The following is a 22,549-nucleotide window of genomic DNA, read 5'->3' on the forward strand; positions in this document are numbered from 1 at the left end:
CAAAGCAGTCTAGCTTCAAAAGCTATCTTTAAAGCTATCTATAATAGTAGTAGTCCAGTGTTTGAGGGTCTACCACAAAGAGGGAGTTGATTTATTTTCCAAAGCACTAGCAGGCAAGACAAGAAACAATGGATGGAAACTAATCAAGGAAACAACTTGGAATTAAGGAGTAACTTCCTAACAGTGAGAACAATTAACCAGTGGATCAGCTTGTCTTCAGAAGTTGTAGGTGCTTCATTACTGGAGGTTTTTAAGAAGAATCTAGACAGTCACTTGTCTCAAATGATATAGGGTCTCCTGTTCAGTGGGTTGGACTAGAAGACCTCCCTTCCAGCTCTAATCTGATTGAAAAATGTTTCATAAAATTTGCCAAATTTCACAGCAGTCATGGATTCTGGATTTTGGTGCATTCCATAAGTTAGCCCATTTGGAGTATCTTGGTTCAAAAATTGTTGCCCTAAGATCCATCATTCCACACAATTAGAAGTTACAGGAACCAGACTTTTAGTACTATAAAGGAGATTGGCAAAGTGCTTTTTTGGCATATAAGTGACTGGTAAATACAGAAATGTTATGGAAAGTCACAACATATGTAGCTACCTGTAAGCCAACCTGCTCTCTCTCCCACCCATCCCAATATGTGACTATTTAGTTTTTAAGCATCACTGAATATGCTTTGACCACAGCTTGACTCCTCAATTATCAGTTGGGAGCTACGTAAAACTTCCTCATATTGTCAAGATGCAGAAGTTTTGTCTGATGAAGAAAACATACCCATCCCACTTTTTGTCTTACTAGCAGCACATATTTCTGGTCTTTCCTATAGACAACTGTTAAATCGGGGTATTATGTAGCAGATGCTTGTCTGTTTGAATTGTAATGCAACTGAGCACTTTAGCTTTTTCTTTTTCTATTATTTTGTATATTTTGTAGTTCTACCAGTTCTTGCTTGCAGGCAAATAGCATTTCTTGCAGATATTCCAATGCACCATTGATATTAATTTGTCATGTTGTTGTTTGTAGTCAATCTGTGCAATCCTTTTGCAACTGCTAAGTAGGTGATCCACTGTTTCTTCAGCTTCTTTGCAGAAGCAGTTTTTACTGTCTGTTGCTCTTTTCTCAATTCTGGTTTTGTATGCATTTGTTCTTAAGGCTTGGTCTTGTGTAGTCAGAATTAACCCATCTGTCTCTTCAACTTTCCTGATCTTAGCCATTGCCAGGTATTGTTCATCTGCTTTGCCTGCTAGTTTTGTTTAAATATACTAGCCATGTAGTACTTTGCTTGCCACGTGACTCTTTTCTATATTTCATTTGTCTTTCCTGTGGGCCAGTTTGCTCTCTCCTATTAGCCATCATGATGTACTAACTTCAATGTAACTTCTTCACTGTCAGATAAGAACAGATAAAAAAGATGCCCTTTTTTCTTCTTTAATGATCTGGTGTATTTGCAACATTCCATGTTCACTTGTGTTCTTTGATAAGCAGATCTGTCAATGTTATTGCATGGATGAAAGGTATAATTTACTCTCGTTATATTTCTGGTTTTCCTATCCAGGTCATTTAGTTTGGCCTGAGTCCAATCCTCTATTCCAGCTGTGTACCTAATGATTGGAATTGCCCAGGTTTAATTGCCTTGATGGCATTTTCTCCACAGAATTTGAACTTTAAGATTTTCTTCAGTGTCATGATGCATTCACCACTAACCTTTTTAAATTTTATTTCATATAAAATTTTACTGAGTTTGAAAAATAGATACTTAAATTACAAAAAATGTAACAAAAAGGAAGAGTGGGGAAAAGGAGCAATAGAGAATTTTAAAAGTAACATCCCCCCCAAAAAAAAACAACATGAAAAATTTACTTCCAACCCTTCAGCATGGATATAATTATAAGATAAAATACTCTTGTTTTAATAAAAAATACACAACTATATTACAGATACACAAAACAAATAATTAAATAACAAGAATATGTAGAACATAATTTCTTATTCTAAATAAAACATATAATCCATAAATGCATCACAGTAACAAATTCACGTAAACATATTACTGGATATTACTATACTGTATATTTCTTTAATTATCTATAATAAAATATCCCCTACTTTAAATTTAAATAAATACATAAAACATAAGATGCATATCTATTATGCTCTATCAGTATACAATTATTTCCATAGACATAACACATCTAATCTTCAAATCCCAAAATTAAAACTTCATTTTTATTTTGATCTAACAGAAAGTTCAAAAGTGTCTCTAGGTAGAAAGAAAAATAGTCAAATTGTTGTCTTTAATTAAAACACTCAGTTTTGTTATATCAGCCATTTCATTAACATTACAATCCATTCTTCCACTGTTGGAATTTGTATATCCTTCCATGTTGGTGCATATAAAAGCAGTTAACGTGTATAAAAACAAAGTCCCATATTTTATTTCAGCTTGTTTGTTCATCAAACCTAAAAGAAACACTTCTGACTTCATTGTGTTTAATGTTATCAGCTTGAAGGATGCCCAGATTTGTAGCAATCTTCATCCAGAATCTTGATGTGATTTCCATAGGGCATCTTGATTTCTCAGTTTTTACTGTTTTTTCCCCTGGAGATGGTAAGGGTAGCACATTTGCCCAGTCCAACTTCCATGGCGATATCTTGGCTGTATATCTGAACAAAGCTGAGCGGTGATTCTATTTCAGCTTTTCCATACAGCTTCAGATTGTCCATGTAAAGGTGGGATAGTCTGGCAGATATTTTTGATGTTTGATAACCATGACTGACTTGTTGAGCATTTTTGACTGACATATCAATTCAATGTCAAGCAGTAGTGGTAATAATGAGTCTCTGTGAAAGATGCCTCTCTTGATATTAACTTCTCCCAGTCTATCACCATTGATCAGCAATTGTGTCTTCTTCCATTGTGCCACTGATCTTTGCATTTTTTTTATGTTTCTGATGACCCCTATTATATCTAGTTACTTGATTATCCAATCACATGGCAGGGAGTGAAATGCCTTCTTGTAATCAATCTAAGCTACATTCAAGTTGGTCTTCTTTCTCTTGCAGTTTTCCAAAACCATCCTCTCAATTAGGAGCTATTTTTTGTACCCCTGCTGTTTGGGCAGTTTCCTTTCTGCTTAGGTGGAAAGAGTTTGTTTTCAGAATAATAGAATAATAGAGTTGGAAGGGATCTTGAAGGTCTTCTAGTCCAACCCCTTGCTCAAGCAGGAGGCCCTATACCATTCCATACCAGTGGCTGTCCAATATCTTTTTGTGTGAAGACAGATGCAAAGAATGAATTAAGCAGCTCTGCTTTCTCTCTACTCCCCATTACATCCTTGCCATCTTGTCTCATTAGTGAACTAATTGTTTCAACTAGATATTGTTGGACTGCATTAGCTAGCACACCATTTAGCAATTTTAAAGCAGTTAGTAAGCAGGGCCAAGTACCACCCCTTTTGTTTTCAAGTAGGTTTGCCAGATGTTAATCAATCTTCAATTTCACCTTCTTGCAGTGTTGCCAAACTGCTGGCAATCAGTGGGTGTAGACTAGACAGATGTTTCAACCAAAAACCATGCAGTTCATCTTCACCTGGTGCTAGGTTCTTCCAGTATTGGTCTTCCTTGGTCATTTCTCCAACATTTTTGCTGTTATTACAAGTTCTTTCATTTCAATTTCTTTTTTATTCTTATCCATCTTCTTTATTCAAGCAGCATCCTTGTAATTCTTTGGGTTGTCCAATAGCTGCACCTAGAACCAGACTGTTTCTTTTTTGTCAGGTGTTGGCTGGTTCACTGCAGTCTCTCCATCGATGGACTGGTAGAAATGTTTCTGCTGTCACTGAAATTAGAGATTTTCTCTATAGTGTGCAATCCAAGCTTTGTATCTGCTGATCTTCTTGGCTATAGCAGTTATTTGCTGCTTTCCTGATCTTGTTTCTAGGTAATGTTTCTTGATCAGGCAGCTTTGGTCTTCTTGCCCTTCTGCTGCTTTTCTTTCATCAGTTCTAACTTGATTGATTTTCTAACTTATTTTCTAACTCGAACTTCCATTTTGGGGGTGCAGTTTGGCTTTTTTTTGTTGTTAGTTGATTTTACATCCAAGGTATTCAGATGTAACTGATGCCATGGTATATATTAGTTGGTTTGCTTCTTGCAGTGAGTGATGCTTATATTTGATATTATAATATTGGCATCTTTTAATACTTGTGCTAGCTATTTCTTGGTAACAATGCAGGCAACCATATACTGTTATTTTTGTATTATTTTAGATGCTCATATATTTTTTGTTTCAACTCCTCTTTTTCAGTTAGAGAGCTTTATTCTTTCTGAGAAGGCACAGGAAAGGATGCCTTGTTTGGGAATGAGAACAATTCAACAGCTATGCTGGCTTTCTCCACTGCTGACACCCTCTGATTTGCCTTTATAGACTCAGCTACTTCTGGCAAGGGTTTGATTTCTTTGCCCTGTGTAGATTTTGCAGTTCTTCCAATTTTGTTTCTATGAATATTTTATATTATAAATCAACGTTGGTCTGCTAGACTCTGTTCTGTAATTTCTGGGTGTTTTTTTTTCCAGAACTGGTGTCTTCTTTTCAGATATTCTCATTGGATTTGATTTGTAATAATAGATCATTATTGCTTTGTTTTTAGTCTTTGTATATTTGTGACGGGCAAGCAACTTTTCTTCCAGTAGTGCTACAGCTGCTGGCCCTGATTCCTCAGCCAATAGTCTTGAGTCTTATAGCCTCATTAGTCACCAGTTGTTCAGGAATTCCAACACCTAATGTGGTGCTTGTTGACCTAAATGACGAGTGATCTGGTAAGGGCTTCTGTATACTATGTCTCTCCGTCTTGTTTATGGAGAGATTCACTTTGTCCGGCTCCTCTGATGAGATCTGCTCAGTGTGGTTGGACCTCTGGTATAGATCTTCTCAAAGCTTCTCATATCTCTCAAACCCATTCTCTTTCCTGGGCCTCCCTGCATTTGCATGCAGTTTGTCCCTTTATGAAGATAACGGGACTGCCTGGATTGCCTTGTTAAGTGATGTGGTCATGTAACACCATGCTTTACAATTGCATTGCTTAGCAATGGCAATGCTGATCCCAATTGCAATTGTAATTCAAGGACTATCCGTATTCTGTCTTACACTGGCTAGTTATGGAAACTGTTTTTCAGGAATCACACTGAATAACGGGAGTTGAAAGCCACTTATCTGCACTTGATGCACAGCAGCAGCTAACTGAAGGAGCCTCTATTCTTGCAGATATCTGACATTAGATAAACATATGATTTATAGAAGTCTTATACATTTCTCGTTTTTTGGATATTTAAATAGGAAAGCACTATAAATGGCAATTTTTGAAGATTCCAAATTGGTTACTTACCCATTCTTTTTCCTGAAGTTATAATATTTCCATTCGATCCAACTCCAGAAGACTAAAATTTAAAGGGTGGAAAGAATAATGAATGTGAACACAAGCAATGAATAAATGAATTTCAATATTTTAAATAAATTACTTCTACAAAATCCGAGTCTTAAATTTTTGGTTGCAAACGACTGAACTCTAATAGTAGCAAAAAAAGAGAAATGCAAATATATTCTGTAAATTGCTACACTATGCTAGCTAGAATTTATTCAAAATATATTTATACAACTTAATAAAGTTCATTGTAAAACATGTATAATAATACAATAGTAAAATAGAGAATACAATTGCCTAGCATAGCATGAAGGATTTTAAAAAATCTAATTAAACATCAGTGTTAAATCAATTTGACTAATTCTTATTATTAGATTCATATCTCACTTGTTTTTTTACAACTCAAGCTACCATGGTACTTCAGTACTCATCATTAGTTGGTTCCAGGAGGCGTGATGAGTACCAAACAATTTTTTCCCATAAGAAACAATGTACTGAGTCACAGTTGTAGCAACAAGTTCTAGCATGTGTCGACTACCAAACGACTGATGAGTACCAGGACAAAATTTTCATTCAAAATGCACTGAATACCAAAATGCAATGAGTTTCAAAGTGGGTGAGTACTAAGGTATCACTGTATTTTCTCCACAATATCTGGATGGAGTAGAATGGAGTTGGCTAAGAATCATCTAGCCAGCTTCCATTCTAGGAATTCAGTTGCCTGGTTTCTAAATTACTATTAATCTAATTAGTACTATTAAATAGTACTAATCTAGTATGTAAACCCTACACTAAGCTAAATTCTATAAGACAAGGACTCCACAAAGAAAGCTCTTTAACTTTGCTCACCAAATTCTTCAAATACCGTAATCAGGTGAATACATGCTACTTAGGACTTTGGTAGGTCCATGTACAAAACTAAAGGGACCATTAAATTCTGTAAGACTAATCCAGAGCTGCCCAGAGTTGCCTCAAACTGTGAGATTGGTGGCCTATAAATTTAACAAACAAGTAAATAACATATTTGCTTTCATAATAATTTGTACAAATTTTTATTGTTGCTCAAAATAAATTTCAAGTGGTACCTTTTTTTTTAAAAAAAAAAAGGAAGATAAGTTCCTAGAAAAAAGGGTTAATATTAGATTGCCTTCAATATTGTTGCACTATACAAAGTCAACAGGACACTAAGGACCTTCCTCAAGATCTCAATGAGACTGTGGAAGACAACAGTAAAAATCAACTCAAGACAACTTGCATAACTTGGCCATCAAGTATGGCATATACCAGTGATGGCGAACCTTTTAGAGACCGAGTGCCCAAACTGCAACCCAAAACCCACTTATGCATCGTCGGGTGCCGGGTGGGTGTGGCTCATTGGGTGGGCGTGACTGCGGTGGTAACAGCAGACTGGGTGGGACTAAAAAGTTCAATCAATCAATTCCAACTTTGCAAGATCTTTTTTTCCCCGCGAGAAGTTGAAATTGACTGATTGATTGAACCTTTTTTTTTTGTACACGGCAGCGGAGGCCTAAAGCGAAAAGGTTTTATAAAACCCAGCTGAAGGCCTACGACTGGGGCGACGGCGCGCGTGCCCACAGAGAGGGCTCTGAGTGCCGCCTCTGGCACCCGTGCCACAGGTTCGCCACCACTGGCATATACCAAGGTGATGCATGGTCCCTGCTGCTGTTCTGCATAGACATGAAACCCCTCAATCAAATTATTACAAGGATAATCACAACTCTTGGGCCCAATTTCCCGTCCCCTAACATTGACAGGAATCTGCCAAAAGAGATCTACTGTTACACTGTGTCTCCCATTCTCAAATCCCATAGCCAGTTCAGAAGGATTAGTAGTGCTGAAAGCAGTTAAGATCAAGAATCAAGACAGCCACACCACCCCATTCTGACTGTACTAGGGCAAGCATGATCAATACTATCTTAATGTTTAGATTGAAAAGAATTTTTATAATCCATTTCCTCCAAGCCCCCTCTGGAGTTGCACCCCAACCACCTTTTTAAGAACCATCGTGTATATACTTTGAAAAGCTACTTCATCTCAGCCCCATGGATATGATTGTTCAATTAGTTCTCTATCTATCTAATGGCTGCATAGTACAACCCATATCTTCTCTACTAGGATTTCATGTGAGACTGTCAAATGCTTTAATAAAGTCAAGATTTTATTAGTAATTCTATCAAAAAAGAATATCAGGTTGCTTTGGCATGATTTGTTATTTGTTTATTTGTTATTTATAATCATGCTAGTTTCTGCCAAGCAATATATTATTTTCACAAACTCAATCTCTTCCAGAGTTTTGTCCACTATGAGCTGCAGTTATCCAGGTCCTCTTTTTTCTCTTTCTTGGAAGAGAAGTACAATATTTGAGCATCTTCAGTTTTCTGGCACTATATTCAACTGCTTTGATTTCTCAGAGATGTGAAAGGTTCTCATAAATGAATCTTCAGAAATTCTCAGATGTAATGGATCTGGTACTGAAGTCTTGAGTTTCTTAAATGTTCCCTAACAATCTCCTTACTTACCTTGGATTGCCACTTCCTCCTTAACTGGTCTTCTTAGGTTCATTTGAACAGTTTCCCTTTAGAAAGAAGACCGAAGCAAAGTAGCGTTGAGAAGCTCTGCCATCTCATCACTTGTTACCATCTTATTTTTCCAGAAAGTGGCCCCACCCTTTCTTTTTTTCTTATTACTGACATTGTCGACTTTAGCTTCTCTTGTTAAGCCTAAATTCCCGCTGCATTCCAGCCTTTATGACTTGATATCCGCAAGTATTAATTACTTGCTATAAGATTTTTTGACGATTGTATTAGTCTTCCATTTCCTTTATATGCCCTGTTAACCTTAAGTACATATGAGAACTTCCCATTGTTTCCTAGTTTATGCCTAGTTTTTCTTCCCATTGGATTCATATGAGATTGTACAATTCTACGTGCAAAATCATAGAATCATAGAGCTGGAAGAGACCTTGGAGGTCTTCTAGTCTAACCCCCTGCCCAAGGCAGAAATCCTTATTCCATGCTTGACAAATGGTTACTCAAAACATTTTTCATGTGAAAAATGTTTTTTTCTTCATTTTTTCATTTCATTTTCTAGATTTTCATGTATGTATACTTTCACTCTGATCTTTTACAGCTTTCTTTTGTTCCTCCACAACCCCTGCCATTTCATTCACTCCATCTTCCATAATCATGACCAGACAGGTCCACAGATATTTACCTGGGCACTGGTCAATCAAGGTTTTCATTTGAATCTCTCCTAAGTCAAAAGAACTTTTATTTGTATGAGTTATTTAATCAATATTTATCATATTAAAAATTAAAACGGATGTATTCACACTGTCACCATTGCCCCTCATGATTGTTTGATGGGATTTTAATATTGCATTATTTTTTTTTAACATAGGCTGGCAAATAATTTAGATTTTGTGGGTCACCAGGGGACCTCAGACCACATTTTGCTATAGTGAATGGAACTGCCTCTTATTATTACTCCCTGGTATATAATGGAATTGTCAAACAATGCAAGCAGAATCAGCTTGATTGAGTAAAACATTTTTAAAGCCAGCTAAGAGGAAAGTTTTACTCCTTACCATATTTAGTAATCCAACTTCCTTCTAATAGCAGGGTGTGAAACTGTTTAGCATGATCATATTCTGGTGAGTATGCCACAAGCATAAACCAGAGCTCAGCTTAAATCGAGAAACCATGTTCATGGTATTTTTTGCAAAGTTCAGGCTATTTTGCTGCCTGTATTCCACCAAACACGAGGAACATGCGGTGTGCTGCCAGGCATTTAAGAAAGAAGTACCTTTATCTCCAATACTGCATGAACTTAGTCCCATCACATACACAAAAAAATATGAGCATCTTCAGGCAGTGGCATTACGCCAAGAGGTTTTTATGTGAGCCAAAGACTAATAATACAGAGTTACACTTTTGCTTGTAACATTTTCTATGTGCTTCTTGCTGTAGTCATAGATAGCTAAGAGATGGTGCATATATTATTAGTAGCATATATTTTTCATGGTACTGTACAGGAGGTCAACTTAAGACTGTTTGTTCAGCGACTGTTCAAAATTATAATGGTGAACGAAGGGAGTTATGATCCTTTCCTGAAATTATGGCTGTTGCAGCACCCCCACGGTCACATGATCAAAATTATGACCATCTGCAGAGGTGCTGCAACTCCTCATACCTGCCCCTCTCTCCCCCCCCCAATCTATGCACTTAAAAACACTGGAAAAGCTTCAGTGGCACAAAGAAAAGCATCCATCCCCCACTCCCCAAGAGCCAAGCTCCAGAAATCTCCAAGTGGGACACAAAGCAGCTGTTCTGCAGGAAGTTCCAAACACCCCAGAGACTCCCAGGGTGGAGGGAGCATGAAGGAATCCCCCCCCCCCCGCCACACACACATGAAGTGTCAAACAGCTGAGAAACTCCAGCCCAGGACTGATGTGTGCATGCTACCATGTCAATTGACCTCCACCACTTTCTTCATCTCACTATTTACTGAGCTGGTGTGTCCAGCTTGGCCCTTTGTGAAAAAGAAGAAAAATAATTGGGGAAGGCAGCCACTCATCTGCAGTGTCTTCAAATGCCCTTTTCCTGTGCTCCCAGGTGGGCTGGAACGCTGGAGATGGTTTCAAGCATTCTAGCTCTGCCCTCAGAGCATGGGATGAAGGGCTCTTAAAGATAAATTTATTGTATTAAATATATAGAATATATTATTTTAGCATTTATTTTTCTTCTTCACAAAGAGCTACCATGGGCGCACCTTCTAAATAGTAGGACAAAGAACGTGGTGAAGGTCAGCTGGCATGGTATAGAGCAGGGGTAGGCAACCTCGGCTCTTTTATGACTCGTGGACTTCCTGAGCATGGCTGGCTCAGGAATTCTGGGGGTTGAAGTCCACGAGTTGTAAAAGAGCCAAGGTTGCCGACCCCTGGTATAGAGTGTATGGCAGCTAGGGCGGCTGGGCTGGGTCTCCCCAGATGTTCTGTCTTACACATGTGGGATGGCTGCTTCACACTGCTGTTATGTCCTTGGAGTATGGATGCGCAATTCACTTTCTCAAAGGGCCACATGAGAAAGTGGGACTGTTGTAGAGGGTCACCTCTGCCCTGCACTGCTTTGCCCCTGCCGCTGTGCCACCCCCTTTGCTGATACTGCCCCATACCCCAGCCCTACCAGATGATGCTAATACCCCATCCGCCGCTGGGCTGGACTGGGATCACCCATGGGCCTCATGTGGAACCCCCCCACAGAGCAGCTGCTTTGCAATCCACTGGTCAACCTTCCTTTGGAGAGCCACTGCTACTGGATGGTCTTTTATTGTCAGCCAACCTTGCTGACTTGTGCCTCTGGCTGTTGCTGGACTGATACTTCCATTGTTGGGACAATGCAGCTGGCTTGAATAGATTGCTTTAACTGTCATGGCTGCTGCTGGTTGAAGGGGGCTGCTGACACTATCCCTGGCTCTTCTGCCCCTTCCCTCTCCAGCTGTCACTTTTTCCTGGACTTTTGTGTCTCCCTATCTGCAGCTTCTCCATGTCATTGCTGATCCTCACCTTTCTTTAATCCACATATCCTCCATTTCATCACACAACATAACTACCATACCATCCTTTTTATCAGTAGCAATGCTGCAAGGCCCTACCTAGTAAAGGAAAAAGGAATGAAATGATGCAGGAATGCATTTTCTGCATTGTGTTTCTTCCTGCTTTTCATTGTATTTTTTTTTTTAAATATTGCCCTGCAACTTCAGTAATATAAACTTAATTCACCTCTTACAGTTGATTGGCAATCAGGATATTTTATTGTGGAATTATCCTTAGTGTCGCTGGCTTCTAATTCTGAGTAATCTGAACTGTTAGTTTTTAATGGTGATGCCATTTCTATCTATCTCCCCTTGAAGTCCTATTTTTGAACATCTGGGCTACACCTTTCTGCTTTACTGCTTTTTAAAAATTGCTCTATGTCTTTTTTGTCTTTTGCATTCTTGGGGGAAATTAGGGCAGAAGACAGTCCCTTTTCTCACAACTTACTAGATCCTTCTTCTCACATGGGAGGAGGTCATATGAATTTTGCAGGCTTTTTTACAGACCTTGTGCCAATGGATGAATAGTGAAGGCAAATGTCAAGAAATCCAGGTAGTCCTCGACTTACAACAATTCACTTGGTGACCACTTGAAGTTACAACGACACGGAAAAAAGTGACTTATGGCCATTTTTTACACTTACGACCGGATGCTTAACAACTGACTCACATTTATAACGATTGCAGTGTCCCAGGGTCATGTGATCCCCTTTTGCAAACTTTCTGACAAGCAAAGTCAATGGGGAAGCCAGATTCACTTAACAACTGTGTTACTAATTTAACAACTACAGCGATTCACTTAATAAATGTGGCAAGAAAAGTTGTAAAATGGGACAAAACTCACTTAAAAATTTCTCACTTAACAACATAAATTTTGGGCTCAATTGTGGTCATAAGTTGAGGACTACCTGTAGTCATTCTGGCCAGAGAACCTCCCTGCTCTCTTGCATGTGATCACTAATCATATAAATAGAAAACATATGAATAGGTTCTGTAAAAGGATTCTTCCATCCAATTCTAAGGTCAGATTATATATGAAGAAAAAACAGATTTGTGCTTCTTCTTCATCTTTCCCCTCAAGGTGTGAGAGAGCATTATCTGGAAATTGTTACTAAATGACATATGAAGAACGTCTGTTTATCTCATTTATAATTTGGAAGTAAATGCCAAATCTTTCAACCTCATGAAACATGAGTGAGACAAGCTGTTCAGAATTGGCTAAATATAGGATAAATATACAGAACATTTTATCAAACGTAAAAATATAAAACTCAAAAGTTAATGAATATACACAAAACATTTGAATGTAAAACACTTTGAATACATGTATAGAGAGACTGTTCTAATACAACTTTGAAACTGGCTGTCTCAATCGTTTTGGAAATGTATTACCATTTTTCTAAGGGAAGGAATATTTATATAGTAACTTCAGAGTAAGCTATTTACTAGAAAACCAAACATAATTTACAAATCTGTGAAAATAAAACATGAGTAAATCTGCCTCAGAAAAATGGCCCTTGTTTAAAAAAAATCTAACACATCCAAGAATGGAACATTTATTGAATGGTAACTTTTCAATTCTGAAAGCCAAAATTCAAGCTTATTTAAATAATATTGATATACTGTACATTGAGATTTTCCAATTTGACAAGTAGCCAATTTTGATTCTTGACCAATAGAGAGTAAACCCTATTGCAAGTACAAATCTCACCTTTGTAAAAAAATAAAGCATGAGTACTTACTAAAAAATATCCAGGCATGTCATTGTGAGGAGAAGCCGTTCTAAAACTTTCTTCTTGAAAATGTTGAAAGTTGGTAGTTAATGAAATACCAGGAGTCCGAAACCTGTTTGTGCCACAAGAATTCTGTAAGCCATCTCTATTTGTGCTTCGGGTAAATGAACTTAACAAACTTATGTTATTTACAGAAACAGGGTCTTTGGAAGCCTTAATTGCTACTTCTGTGATATCCCTTGCCTCCACTTTAGAATGGGTATCAGGCCTTTTGGTAGGTAAATCTAAACCAATGCCATGAAATCTAGATGTTCTTGAGTAAGAGGAATCTGCTAAACTGTTCACCTCCAACGACTGCAGAATGTTTGGAGAAATAGTAGGCCTCAAGCCAGCTTCTTCAAAATATTTGGCGTGAGCTTGAGATTTCTGAGGACTGTAATGCGCCATCTGTGATGAACAATGAAGAGGTGACAGGCGTGTTTTCTTGAGACTAAACTCGTGAGAGTTAAAAATACTATTTTCTGCTGTTGCAAAAGTTTTTGTGATGGATTTGTTTTGATGCTCCTGCGGTAACTGAAGTGTGGTATTTCCTTCTTCTGTTCCAGATATTTTGCTATGTGAGTCATTACAAGTTTCTTCTGATACCGAGGCAAGAGTCTCTTTGTGCGGTAGAACATTTTTTTCTGCAGTATACAGATTTACATTTGTGAGATCTGGATACAAGAAAGGACATCTTTCATTGGACGATGTACCATTTTCTGCATTTTTTTCCAAATTTGCAAGTGCAGTTGTCACTTGAGGAACCAAATGGTTTTCAGAAAGTTTGGCCTCTCCCTTGTCCACACATGATACTTTTGAAGGCAGTGTCGAGCTGTTAATTGACTGAGATGGTGAAATACTCTCCCATTTGTCATTTTCTTTAAGAAAGTTTCTAGTAACTTTTTTACCAGTATGTGCTAAGGCTGAAAAAGCATTCTGAGATATTCCTGACTTATGTAAATTTTCAGGAGGCAGACAGGATTGCCCAATATGAGGAAGTGCTCGTAGAAAATTATGACGAACAGCTGCAAGCGAGCCACTAGATGGATGAAGAACCACTGGAGAATGGGGATTCATTTTGATCTTAGGCTGTGGGGGGAAAAGGAAAAGGGGTTAGTTTTAACTATAGCGCAACTACAGAACCCCAATGTATTTGTTCATCAGTTTTGCACCGAAGCATTAACGCTCTTTTATATTTCAATTTGAGGAATTTCATTATACTTAAATATTACTTAATATCCAGACTCAAAAAACCAACTTGCTTTCCTTTCAATAGTAATTCTAATCAGTATTCTGGTATCTTATCCTGCCACTGGATCCTCAGAATTCTGCGAATTCTGACTTGCCTTTGCAGAATTCTGAGGATCCGGTGGCAGGATAAGATACCAGATACAGATGTCCTCTCCAGAGCAGGCCTATCATCAGTTTACACTCTGTTGATGAAAGCCCAGATGCGCTGGGCAGGCCACGTTGTAAGGATGCCAGACCATCGCATCCCTAAACAGCTCTTCTATGGTGAGCTGTCTCAAGGAAAGCGNCATATGAACACAGAAGGACAATCTTGGCACAAGAGAAGCGAGCACTCCGTAAAGCCAGAGCTGCAAATGCTGAAGCAATAGTGTCCACATTTCTCTGTTCAGTATGTGGCAGAACATTCCGTGCTAACATCGGTCTCATCAGCCATCTACGGACACACCGCTGATGGCCCATAATCCATAAGATGTCAAGGTCTTCATCTTCATCGAAATCGATGGACAAACAACAATTCTAATCAGTAATCCCTATCCAATTAGGACAGGGATTTTCAAAATTTTTCAGGCTGTTGAATCTATTTGGTAAAAAAAAAAAATCTGGATCAAAAGGCAAACCTCTAGTGTAGAAAACAGACTGATTTCAAGTAAACTATTTTTTGTTGTTGGCTTCTTACATAGATCCAAATGGCCCTATAGATCAATTCGAAAAACTCTGGATTAGAATGATGAAAATATCACAATATTTAGTATTCTTTAGGTCAGCAGCTCTCAACCTTTTCTATACCCTGCACCCCTAGAATGCTTCTGATATATTCTCGCACCCCTTACAAAAATTCAAAATAACAGCAACGAATTATGCATATACACTATAATTTTGAAAACCCAAGTTTTCGCACCCCCCGGAATATTGTCTCGCACTCCCAGGGGGTGCAAGCACCCCCGGTTGGGAACCCCTGCTTTAGGCTAAAAATGATAGCTGATGATTAAGGCTAAAAATGATAGCTTCCTGACACATGGTAATTTCATGACACATTCATGATTTTTTTAGGAAAAGTACATTATATCGGTAAAATGTAGCACATGAATTGCGCACAGCTAATATAAATTAATTTTGGATATTATGCTATATATTGAGTAATATCTGTTATGGAACAAGTTATTTAGAAAGGTTTGTAATTGTTCTTTACTGATATCAGATGATCTTATATTTTATGGCTTTACCTTTTTATTAAGGTTCATGTTTTCCATCTTTGCCTTGAGCAGCTTCATTTTATTCATTGTAATGGAGTTCTCAATAATCTGTTGCCCGGAAGGAGATATTTCTGTATCTTCATCATCATCAGCATACAAATTATAAACTGAACCACCACTGTGGTGAAGAGAAAATTCAGATGTGGTCTAGTACTGTACATGTTAACATTTTGTAAGTCAGAATTGACCTAGTGGTCCATCGAGTCTGCCCTTTGAATTTATTTATTTTTTGTTTTCTTTTCATTTATTATTTTTTAATTATTATTTTTGTATTTTATATATATTTTTTCAGATGATGGACTGATGATTGACCCACTACCTCTGTTGGAAGTTGGTTCCAAGATTCCACTACTCTTTCTATGAAGTAATACTTTTTAAAATTACTTTTGAATTCCCTTCCTGTCATTTTGTCAGTCCTTATCAGTCTTTGTTAAGATGACTAATTCGTACAGCTAGTCCTTGCTTAATGACTGCCTTGGGCAATAACTGTTTGAAGAGTAACTTTGTGACCAATGTCCCCATTTATCACCTTTGCAACATCTGTCTCTCAGTCATATATTCACCATTACAGTCAGTTATATGCATTATCCTATGTAAAATCATAAGCACAGTTGCACTCAAGTGATGTTTTCACTTAGTAACTGCTCTGCTTAATGACTGAGTTGCTTGTAAGAATGTTGCAAAGGATGATCACATGACCCTGCGACACTACAGCCGTCATAAATATGAGTTAGTTGCAAGCGTCTGAATTTTGATCATATAACCATAGGCATGCTACAATGGTCGTAAGTGTGAAAAATGGTCATAAGTTCCTTTTTCAGTGCCGTTGTAATTTTGAACGGTCACTAAATGAACTGTTGTAAGTCAAGGACTACCTGTATATGCAAAAAAAAAAAAAAACCACCCCACGGGCTCCCATTATCCCATGAGATCATTACTGTATATTTTGAAAAGTCAATTTCTCTTATTTAATAACAACTTTAATGCATTTTATAATCAGTGTAAAATTATTGGGTGATCTTTAAAACTCTTTAGTCATTTCTTTGAATCTCAATTATTTAGTATTTAGTCAATACAAATATACTAAAAATCAACCAGTACCAGATATTGTTAACAATTGGCATTAAACGATTTTTGAGAATACATGTTCATCAGCGGGTAAAAATATTTTTATTCCTATGGGATTTTAGCTTTTAAGATGACATTAAGCAAGGTTTAATAATATAAGAGATAGTTCTCATCCTAACAATGCTAATTGGGACCAGCTAAACATATGATTGAGCTGCTTAGCAATGGCAGTTCCAGCAGTATCTGGTTATTGTCATTAAGTGAATCACCGTAAGTCATTCCCACTTCCTCCTGGCTTCTCCACTGACTTTGCTTGTGGGAATCTGGTAGATAAGGTTTCAAATTGTGATCCTGTGACCACAGGATGCTGAGCACTTGGGATTGCGATCACTGTGACTGTGGGGGTGCTGCTTCAAGAACCAGTCATAAGTACCCTTTGTTCAGCACTGTTGTAAGTTTAAACTGGTGATGGTTATTAAACAAGGACTACCTATATTCTTCTTATATTTACATACTTTATTTATTGTTTGAATTCTTATTTTATGTTTTAACTATAATTCTGCATTGCATTTTTCTTCTATTTTTCTTATTGCCAGTCAATCTATCATTGCAGGTAATCCTTGACTTTACAACACTTCATTTAGTGACCGTTCAAAGTTACAAGGGCACTGAAAAAAGTGATTTATGACCATTTTTCACACTTAAGACCTTTGAAGCATCCCCATGGTCATGTGATCAAAATGCTTGGCAACTGACTCATACTTGTGACCGTTGCTGTGTCCCAAGATCATGTGATCACCTGTTGCGACCTTTTTACAAGCAAAGTCAATGGGGAAGCCAGACAACCGTGTTACTAACTTATCAACTGCAGTGATTCACTGAACAACTGTGGCAAGAAAGGTCGTAAAATGGGCAAAATTCACTTAACAAGTGTCTCACTTAGCAACAGAAATTTTGAACTCAATTTTGGTCATAAGTTGAGGACTACCTGTATTTTTCATGCCAAGATCATACACTTAATAAATACCATACCCTCTACTAAATTTAATACGCCAGCAAATGTCTTAAGTTTTACTCTGTCCAATAGATTTTCTGCCATAATGTGCTTAATCTCTCATTTATAATAGCAACATTTTTATTCATTATTATGTATCTTGTTTTGTTCAGTTCATATTATGCTTTTACTACTATTTTTTTTTAGATAAACATGTAATGCTCTTGGAGAAGCTGTTTTACTTTTCAGAAAACATAACTGAAAACTCTTCCAGGAATAGAATGCACAGGAACCTGACTTAATTGTAAATCTGCTCAGAGTTTTCAATAATATTTGAAAATCCTTAAGATTACAAATAACATACTTTAAAGATTCAGATAATGGTGTTAAAGTTCCATCTCCCCTGTCCACAACCCGAAAAAAATTCAACTGGTCTCCTTCCTGGTATACCAAGAATGTAACATGTTTACTGGATGGAACCTTTTCCCAGACATCATCTCGACAGGGACCCATGTATTCTGCTATTTCCTTAATTGGATCTTCCAACGGAACTACCAAGAAAAGGAACATGAAGAAAATGATGGTTTGAAATGGAGTATGTTTTCATCTAAATGCTGAAATGAAAGACATATTTATAGAAACGACTGTTTCTAATGAACCAAGTAAAACATTAAGCAACCTTATTAAATAAATCTTACCAAATTTTGTCACAAAACCCTGTTTTAAAATAGAAATAAATCTGGCTTTAGTTTGTTGAACATCAACAAATTTTTCTACAGCTTTACAAAAGTTAATGTTTCCTTTTTATATTAGGAAAATCATTAACCTCAAAAGCATCATCATATAAGGTCTCAGGTATAGACCAAAACAACAACACCCTTTCCATAATTGCATAACTCTCTGGAAAAGTGTTAGTTCAGAACCTGGTATTTTCTCCAAGTCTGTCTGATGTACAATAAACCACAAACCACATGTGGCAAAATTGTGTATAAGTAGTCCTTGACTTACAATTGTAAAACTGAGCCATTAAGCGGATCAATATGTGACTATGCTTGATTTTACAGCTATTTTTGTGGTGGTGGTGGTGGTGGTGGTTAAGCAAACATTTTTCCCTAATGGGTGGGGGGTTTTTTGCCAGAAGTATACACCAGAAATATGCAAACAATGGCAAAAATCAATGTTGGGTGACTGAGATCATGTGACCTCTCTCTCTCTCTCTCTCTCTCTCTCTCTCTCTCTGTGTGTGTGTGTGTGTGTGTGTGTGTGTGTGTGTGTGTGTGTTTGCAGCCACTTGAACTTTGAAAACAAAGTGGCTGTGGTACAGTTGTAACTTTAATAGTCACTAAGTGACCAGTCATTAAGTAAGGACTACCTGTACTATTTTCTCCTATCAGTCTTGATGAGATATAATATTTCATTAATGTTCACTACAGTATAACACTTTCTCAGCAGTTTCAGACAGATGGTGTGAAATCTTTAGCATAGAACTAAACCAGATCCAGAGGATCAAATGGGCTGTAAGAATAACCTTGAGGAAGAGGAGGAAGAGCTGCAACCAAGACAATGGTCAGAAAAAAATATAAGTCCAAAACAAAATTGCAATTTAAGAAATTATTTCAGAAATAACCTTCCCTAGTTTTCTTAAAAATAAAGGGGGGGGGGAGAGGCACTTTCAGGCTTTCAAGATTCTATTACTGTAATCCTAAAAAATAAAATAAAAGCAGTAATAGCATTCAGAACCTTGATTTTTCTATTCTTGTCTATCTTGAAGGGCTGACAGAGAGAACAGATTTTTATATTTGCTGAATTAGTTATTTTGAAATTCACCAGAGCTGTAATATTTATGATGAAACATAATGTGCTCTACCAATGTTTTTTTTTATAATTTAGAAGTTGCAACTTATTTAGATTAGGCATTCCTTTAGAAATTGTATTCCCTACAGTGTGCCTGCTTCTCTCTTGAAATCCCTTCCTCTCCAATTAAGGTAAATACAAACATAATTTTCTTATTCTAATTATCCCAGTGCTGGGGTAAACATTCCAAAGCCTGAGGGAACAGGGGAAAAAGGCTAATAAGATTTGCCTTTTACCCGGCTTCCTCAAGTTCTGAAAACCTTTCCCGCAGTTTGGGCTTACCCATCTATTTGAAGTTGTGTCCTTCTGGCACTGTAAAACAAAGGAAATCTAAAGTAAAACCATAAGTACTGCCGTGGTTTTTTCACTTAATGACCATTGCTAATTGACCAAGTTGCTGGTCCCAAATGTGGTAGCTAAATGAGAACTACCTCTACAGTGCGTAGTATGTTATTAAATTAAAACAGAAGGAGAAATAATTCATATAGTAGCCCTAACCTCTTCCCATTCATTAAGGAAATGATAAGTATAATTTTAGTTTACGCTCTCTATAAATACACAAACATTAAATATAAAAAAGGCCTACCTCTTTTTGTATTAATAGGTCCACCACGCATTGCTAAGATCAGCTTCAAAGTACATCCTTCTGAAATGCTGTAAACAATCAATCAGACATATTTTGTAAACTTTTCTTCTAGGAAGAGTGCAGAGAAATGATTATTAGGAGTCTGGAGGTTAAAACATAGGATGAACAGTTGCAGAAACTGGGTATGTCTAATCTAACAAAGAGAAGGACTTGGTGTGACATGATAGCAGTCTTCCAATATCTGAGAGGCTGTCACAGAGAAGAGGGGGACAACTTATTCTCTAAAGCACCTGAAGGCAAGACAAGAAATAACAGATGGAAAGTTATCACAGAGAAAGATCCAACTTAGAACTAAGGAGACATTTCCTATTTGTGAGAACAATTAATCAGTGGAATGGCTTGCCCCCAGAAGTTGTGGGTGCTCCATCACTGGAGGTTTTTAAGAAGAGAGTGGACAGCCACTTGTCCAAAATGGCATAGGGTCTCCTCCTTGGGCAGGGGATTGGATTAGAACACCTCCAAAATCCCTTCCAACTCTTTTTTAATATAATCAAGAAATATTCAAAAACAGTGATTAATTACATTTGAATACTCACTGGTAATCATTCAAAGAATAGTCATCCTCCAACTCCACATTATTCCAGATTAAATGCTGCTGAGATACAGGGATACCTTGAAATATTATTAAAATTGAATGTATTTAATTACTTTGTAAAACTATGACTAAAATTACTAAAATAGTTATTTACTTGGATATATATTCCTTTGAAATTAACACACTCTAAATAAAAAATATGATTTAAATTTGTATCATGCAAAACACCCCAGACTTAAACTCCTTATTTTTAGTGCCAGGATTAAATCCAAATAGTAAAAACTGCCTTTAAGTAAGGCAGTTAATACCAGTTGATTAGTAGTAAGAAGTAACAACAATCTTATATTACCTCACCAACATCAGGGTTAATTTCATTGACTACTGCCCTACAATTCCTCAATTTGCTCAAAATAGTACATATGATTGTTCCTTTCATTTTATCCTTGTAGTTCCATGAAGTGGATTAGGTTGAAAGGCATTATAAGATACTTTGCAAAATTCACTACGAATTAAGGATTTGAAGATAAATTTTCCAAGTCAGAATAATCCATCTTAACCCTAAGTAAGGACTTATTAAATTAGTCCTTAGTGATTGTATTTGCAACAACATGCAGCTTGTAAGTAAGGCATGAAGACAGTGATCAGGTTTATGGTCAACATGTGGTATTCTGAGAGAAAATGCAGTAATGCTTCTCCTCATTTAATGAAGTTTGCAAAATACCAGAATTTTATTCTGCTTTCATTTAATTACATGAGAATGATACTTAAGAGAACTATCATAAATCCAAGATTGTTATATAATTCATTTACTGTCGTATTTGCTTGACCACTGCTGTTTTCTAACTTCCTTTCTCACTGATAAGAAAGTAGAAATGTTGTATTTCAATGTCACTGCAAAGCTTTCAATTCTTTACAAAGGAGAGCTAAAGCTGACAATGAGTTGGTATGGATGAAAAATACTAAGAAATTTCTTTGGATAAGTTTGGATATGTTGAAAATAAAAGAACAGCAATCAGTTTACTAGCTGTCCAACAGGCTGCAAAAAGCAATTATTAAAAAAAGGTGAAAAGACATGACTGATGCTTGAGAATGATAGTAACCCATGGAATAATACTTATTTTGCATATTAGGATACTAACGGCACTTGCTGAATCCTTATCTCTGAGAAATAGCGAACAACTAGGGAAGTGGCAGATGACCCAAAACTGTCCCTATATTTAAAAGGATAAAAATAGGATCCAGGGAATTAAGATCCTACTCTCTACAAAATCTAAAGTAGAAAATAGAACAGTATCTTTACAAGCAGTCCTCGAGTTGTAATAAAAATTAGTACTGGGATAAGCGATACAATCATAAAGTGTGACTTCATGTGGCCACATTGTTTAGCAATACAGTCCAGGCAGTCCTTTTTGTTGTTGTAACCTTAAGAAACGTAAGATATTAAGGGAGAAACAGAGGGAGTCCCAGATAAAGTGTGAGGATGCACAGAAGAGTGAGAGAGACTCCGAGTGTCTCAATGTAGGTTATGCAACAAATTGATGTGTGTGTGTGTGTGTTACAATGCAACACAAGATCAAAGAAGCTGGGGAAAGAGGGTGCTGGAGTGCCTATGTGTGAATGCAGGGAGGGACAGGGAAGGAAGGTGCTGGCGATGCATGCCTGTGTGTGGGTGCAGGGAGGCTAGGAAGGAGGCTACTGGTGGGTGTGAGCATGCAAAGGAGGAAAGAGGGTGCTGGTGCATGTAATGAGGGGCGCAGTGCGTGCGAAAAAAGAATGGGCGGCAGAGGATACACTTACCTGGGCAATTTGTCACATTTCCATGTCGGCTTCCCATTATCTTTGCTAATGGGAAACTGGCATAGAAAATCAGCAACAGCAATCATGTGACTGTAGGATGCTGCAACCAATCATAACTGCCAGCTGGTTGCCAAGCACTCAAATATTGTTCATGTGACTGTGGGGGCATGCAACAACTGGAACTTCAAGGGCTGCTCATCAGTCCCTTTGTTAACCACCAGTGTAATAATTCCAAACAGTCACTGAATGAATGACTGGAACTTGAGGACTATCTGCATTTCTTCGTTAATTTTCTGATGTACTGTGGAATTCTGTAGACATAATATACAGGTAGCTCTTCGGTAAC

The 22,549-nt window shown here is 37.3% G+C and overlaps 1 protein-coding gene across 1 annotated transcript in view; it reads right to left on the reverse strand.

Annotated features, from left to right (window-relative positions):
- ZFAND4 (zinc finger AN1-type containing 4) overlaps nt 1–22,549 on the reverse strand; it is a 31,718-nt gene that overhangs the window by 7,543 nt on the left and 1,626 nt on the right. The window contains exons 3-8 of the mRNA XM_015824389.1: nt 20,408–20,483; nt 19,812–19,879; nt 17,736–17,922; nt 15,280–15,427; nt 12,776–13,894; nt 5,385–5,436 (exon numbers count right to left, since the gene is read on the reverse strand). Of these exons, the coding sequence (XP_015679875.1) occupies nt 5,385–5,436; nt 12,776–13,894; nt 15,280–15,427; nt 17,736–17,922; nt 19,812–19,879; nt 20,408–20,483 (1,650 nt within the window). The remainder of the gene's footprint in view (nt 1–5,384; nt 5,437–12,775; nt 13,895–15,279; nt 15,428–17,735; nt 17,923–19,811; nt 19,880–20,407; nt 20,484–22,549) is intronic.

This window comes from Protobothrops mucrosquamatus, unplaced genomic scaffold, assembly GCF_001527695.2.
Source record: "Protobothrops mucrosquamatus isolate PMUCROS unplaced genomic scaffold, P.Mucros_1.0 scaffold2217, whole genome shotgun sequence".
Taxonomy (NCBI): Eukaryota; Metazoa; Chordata; class Lepidosauria; order Squamata; family Viperidae; genus Protobothrops; species Protobothrops mucrosquamatus.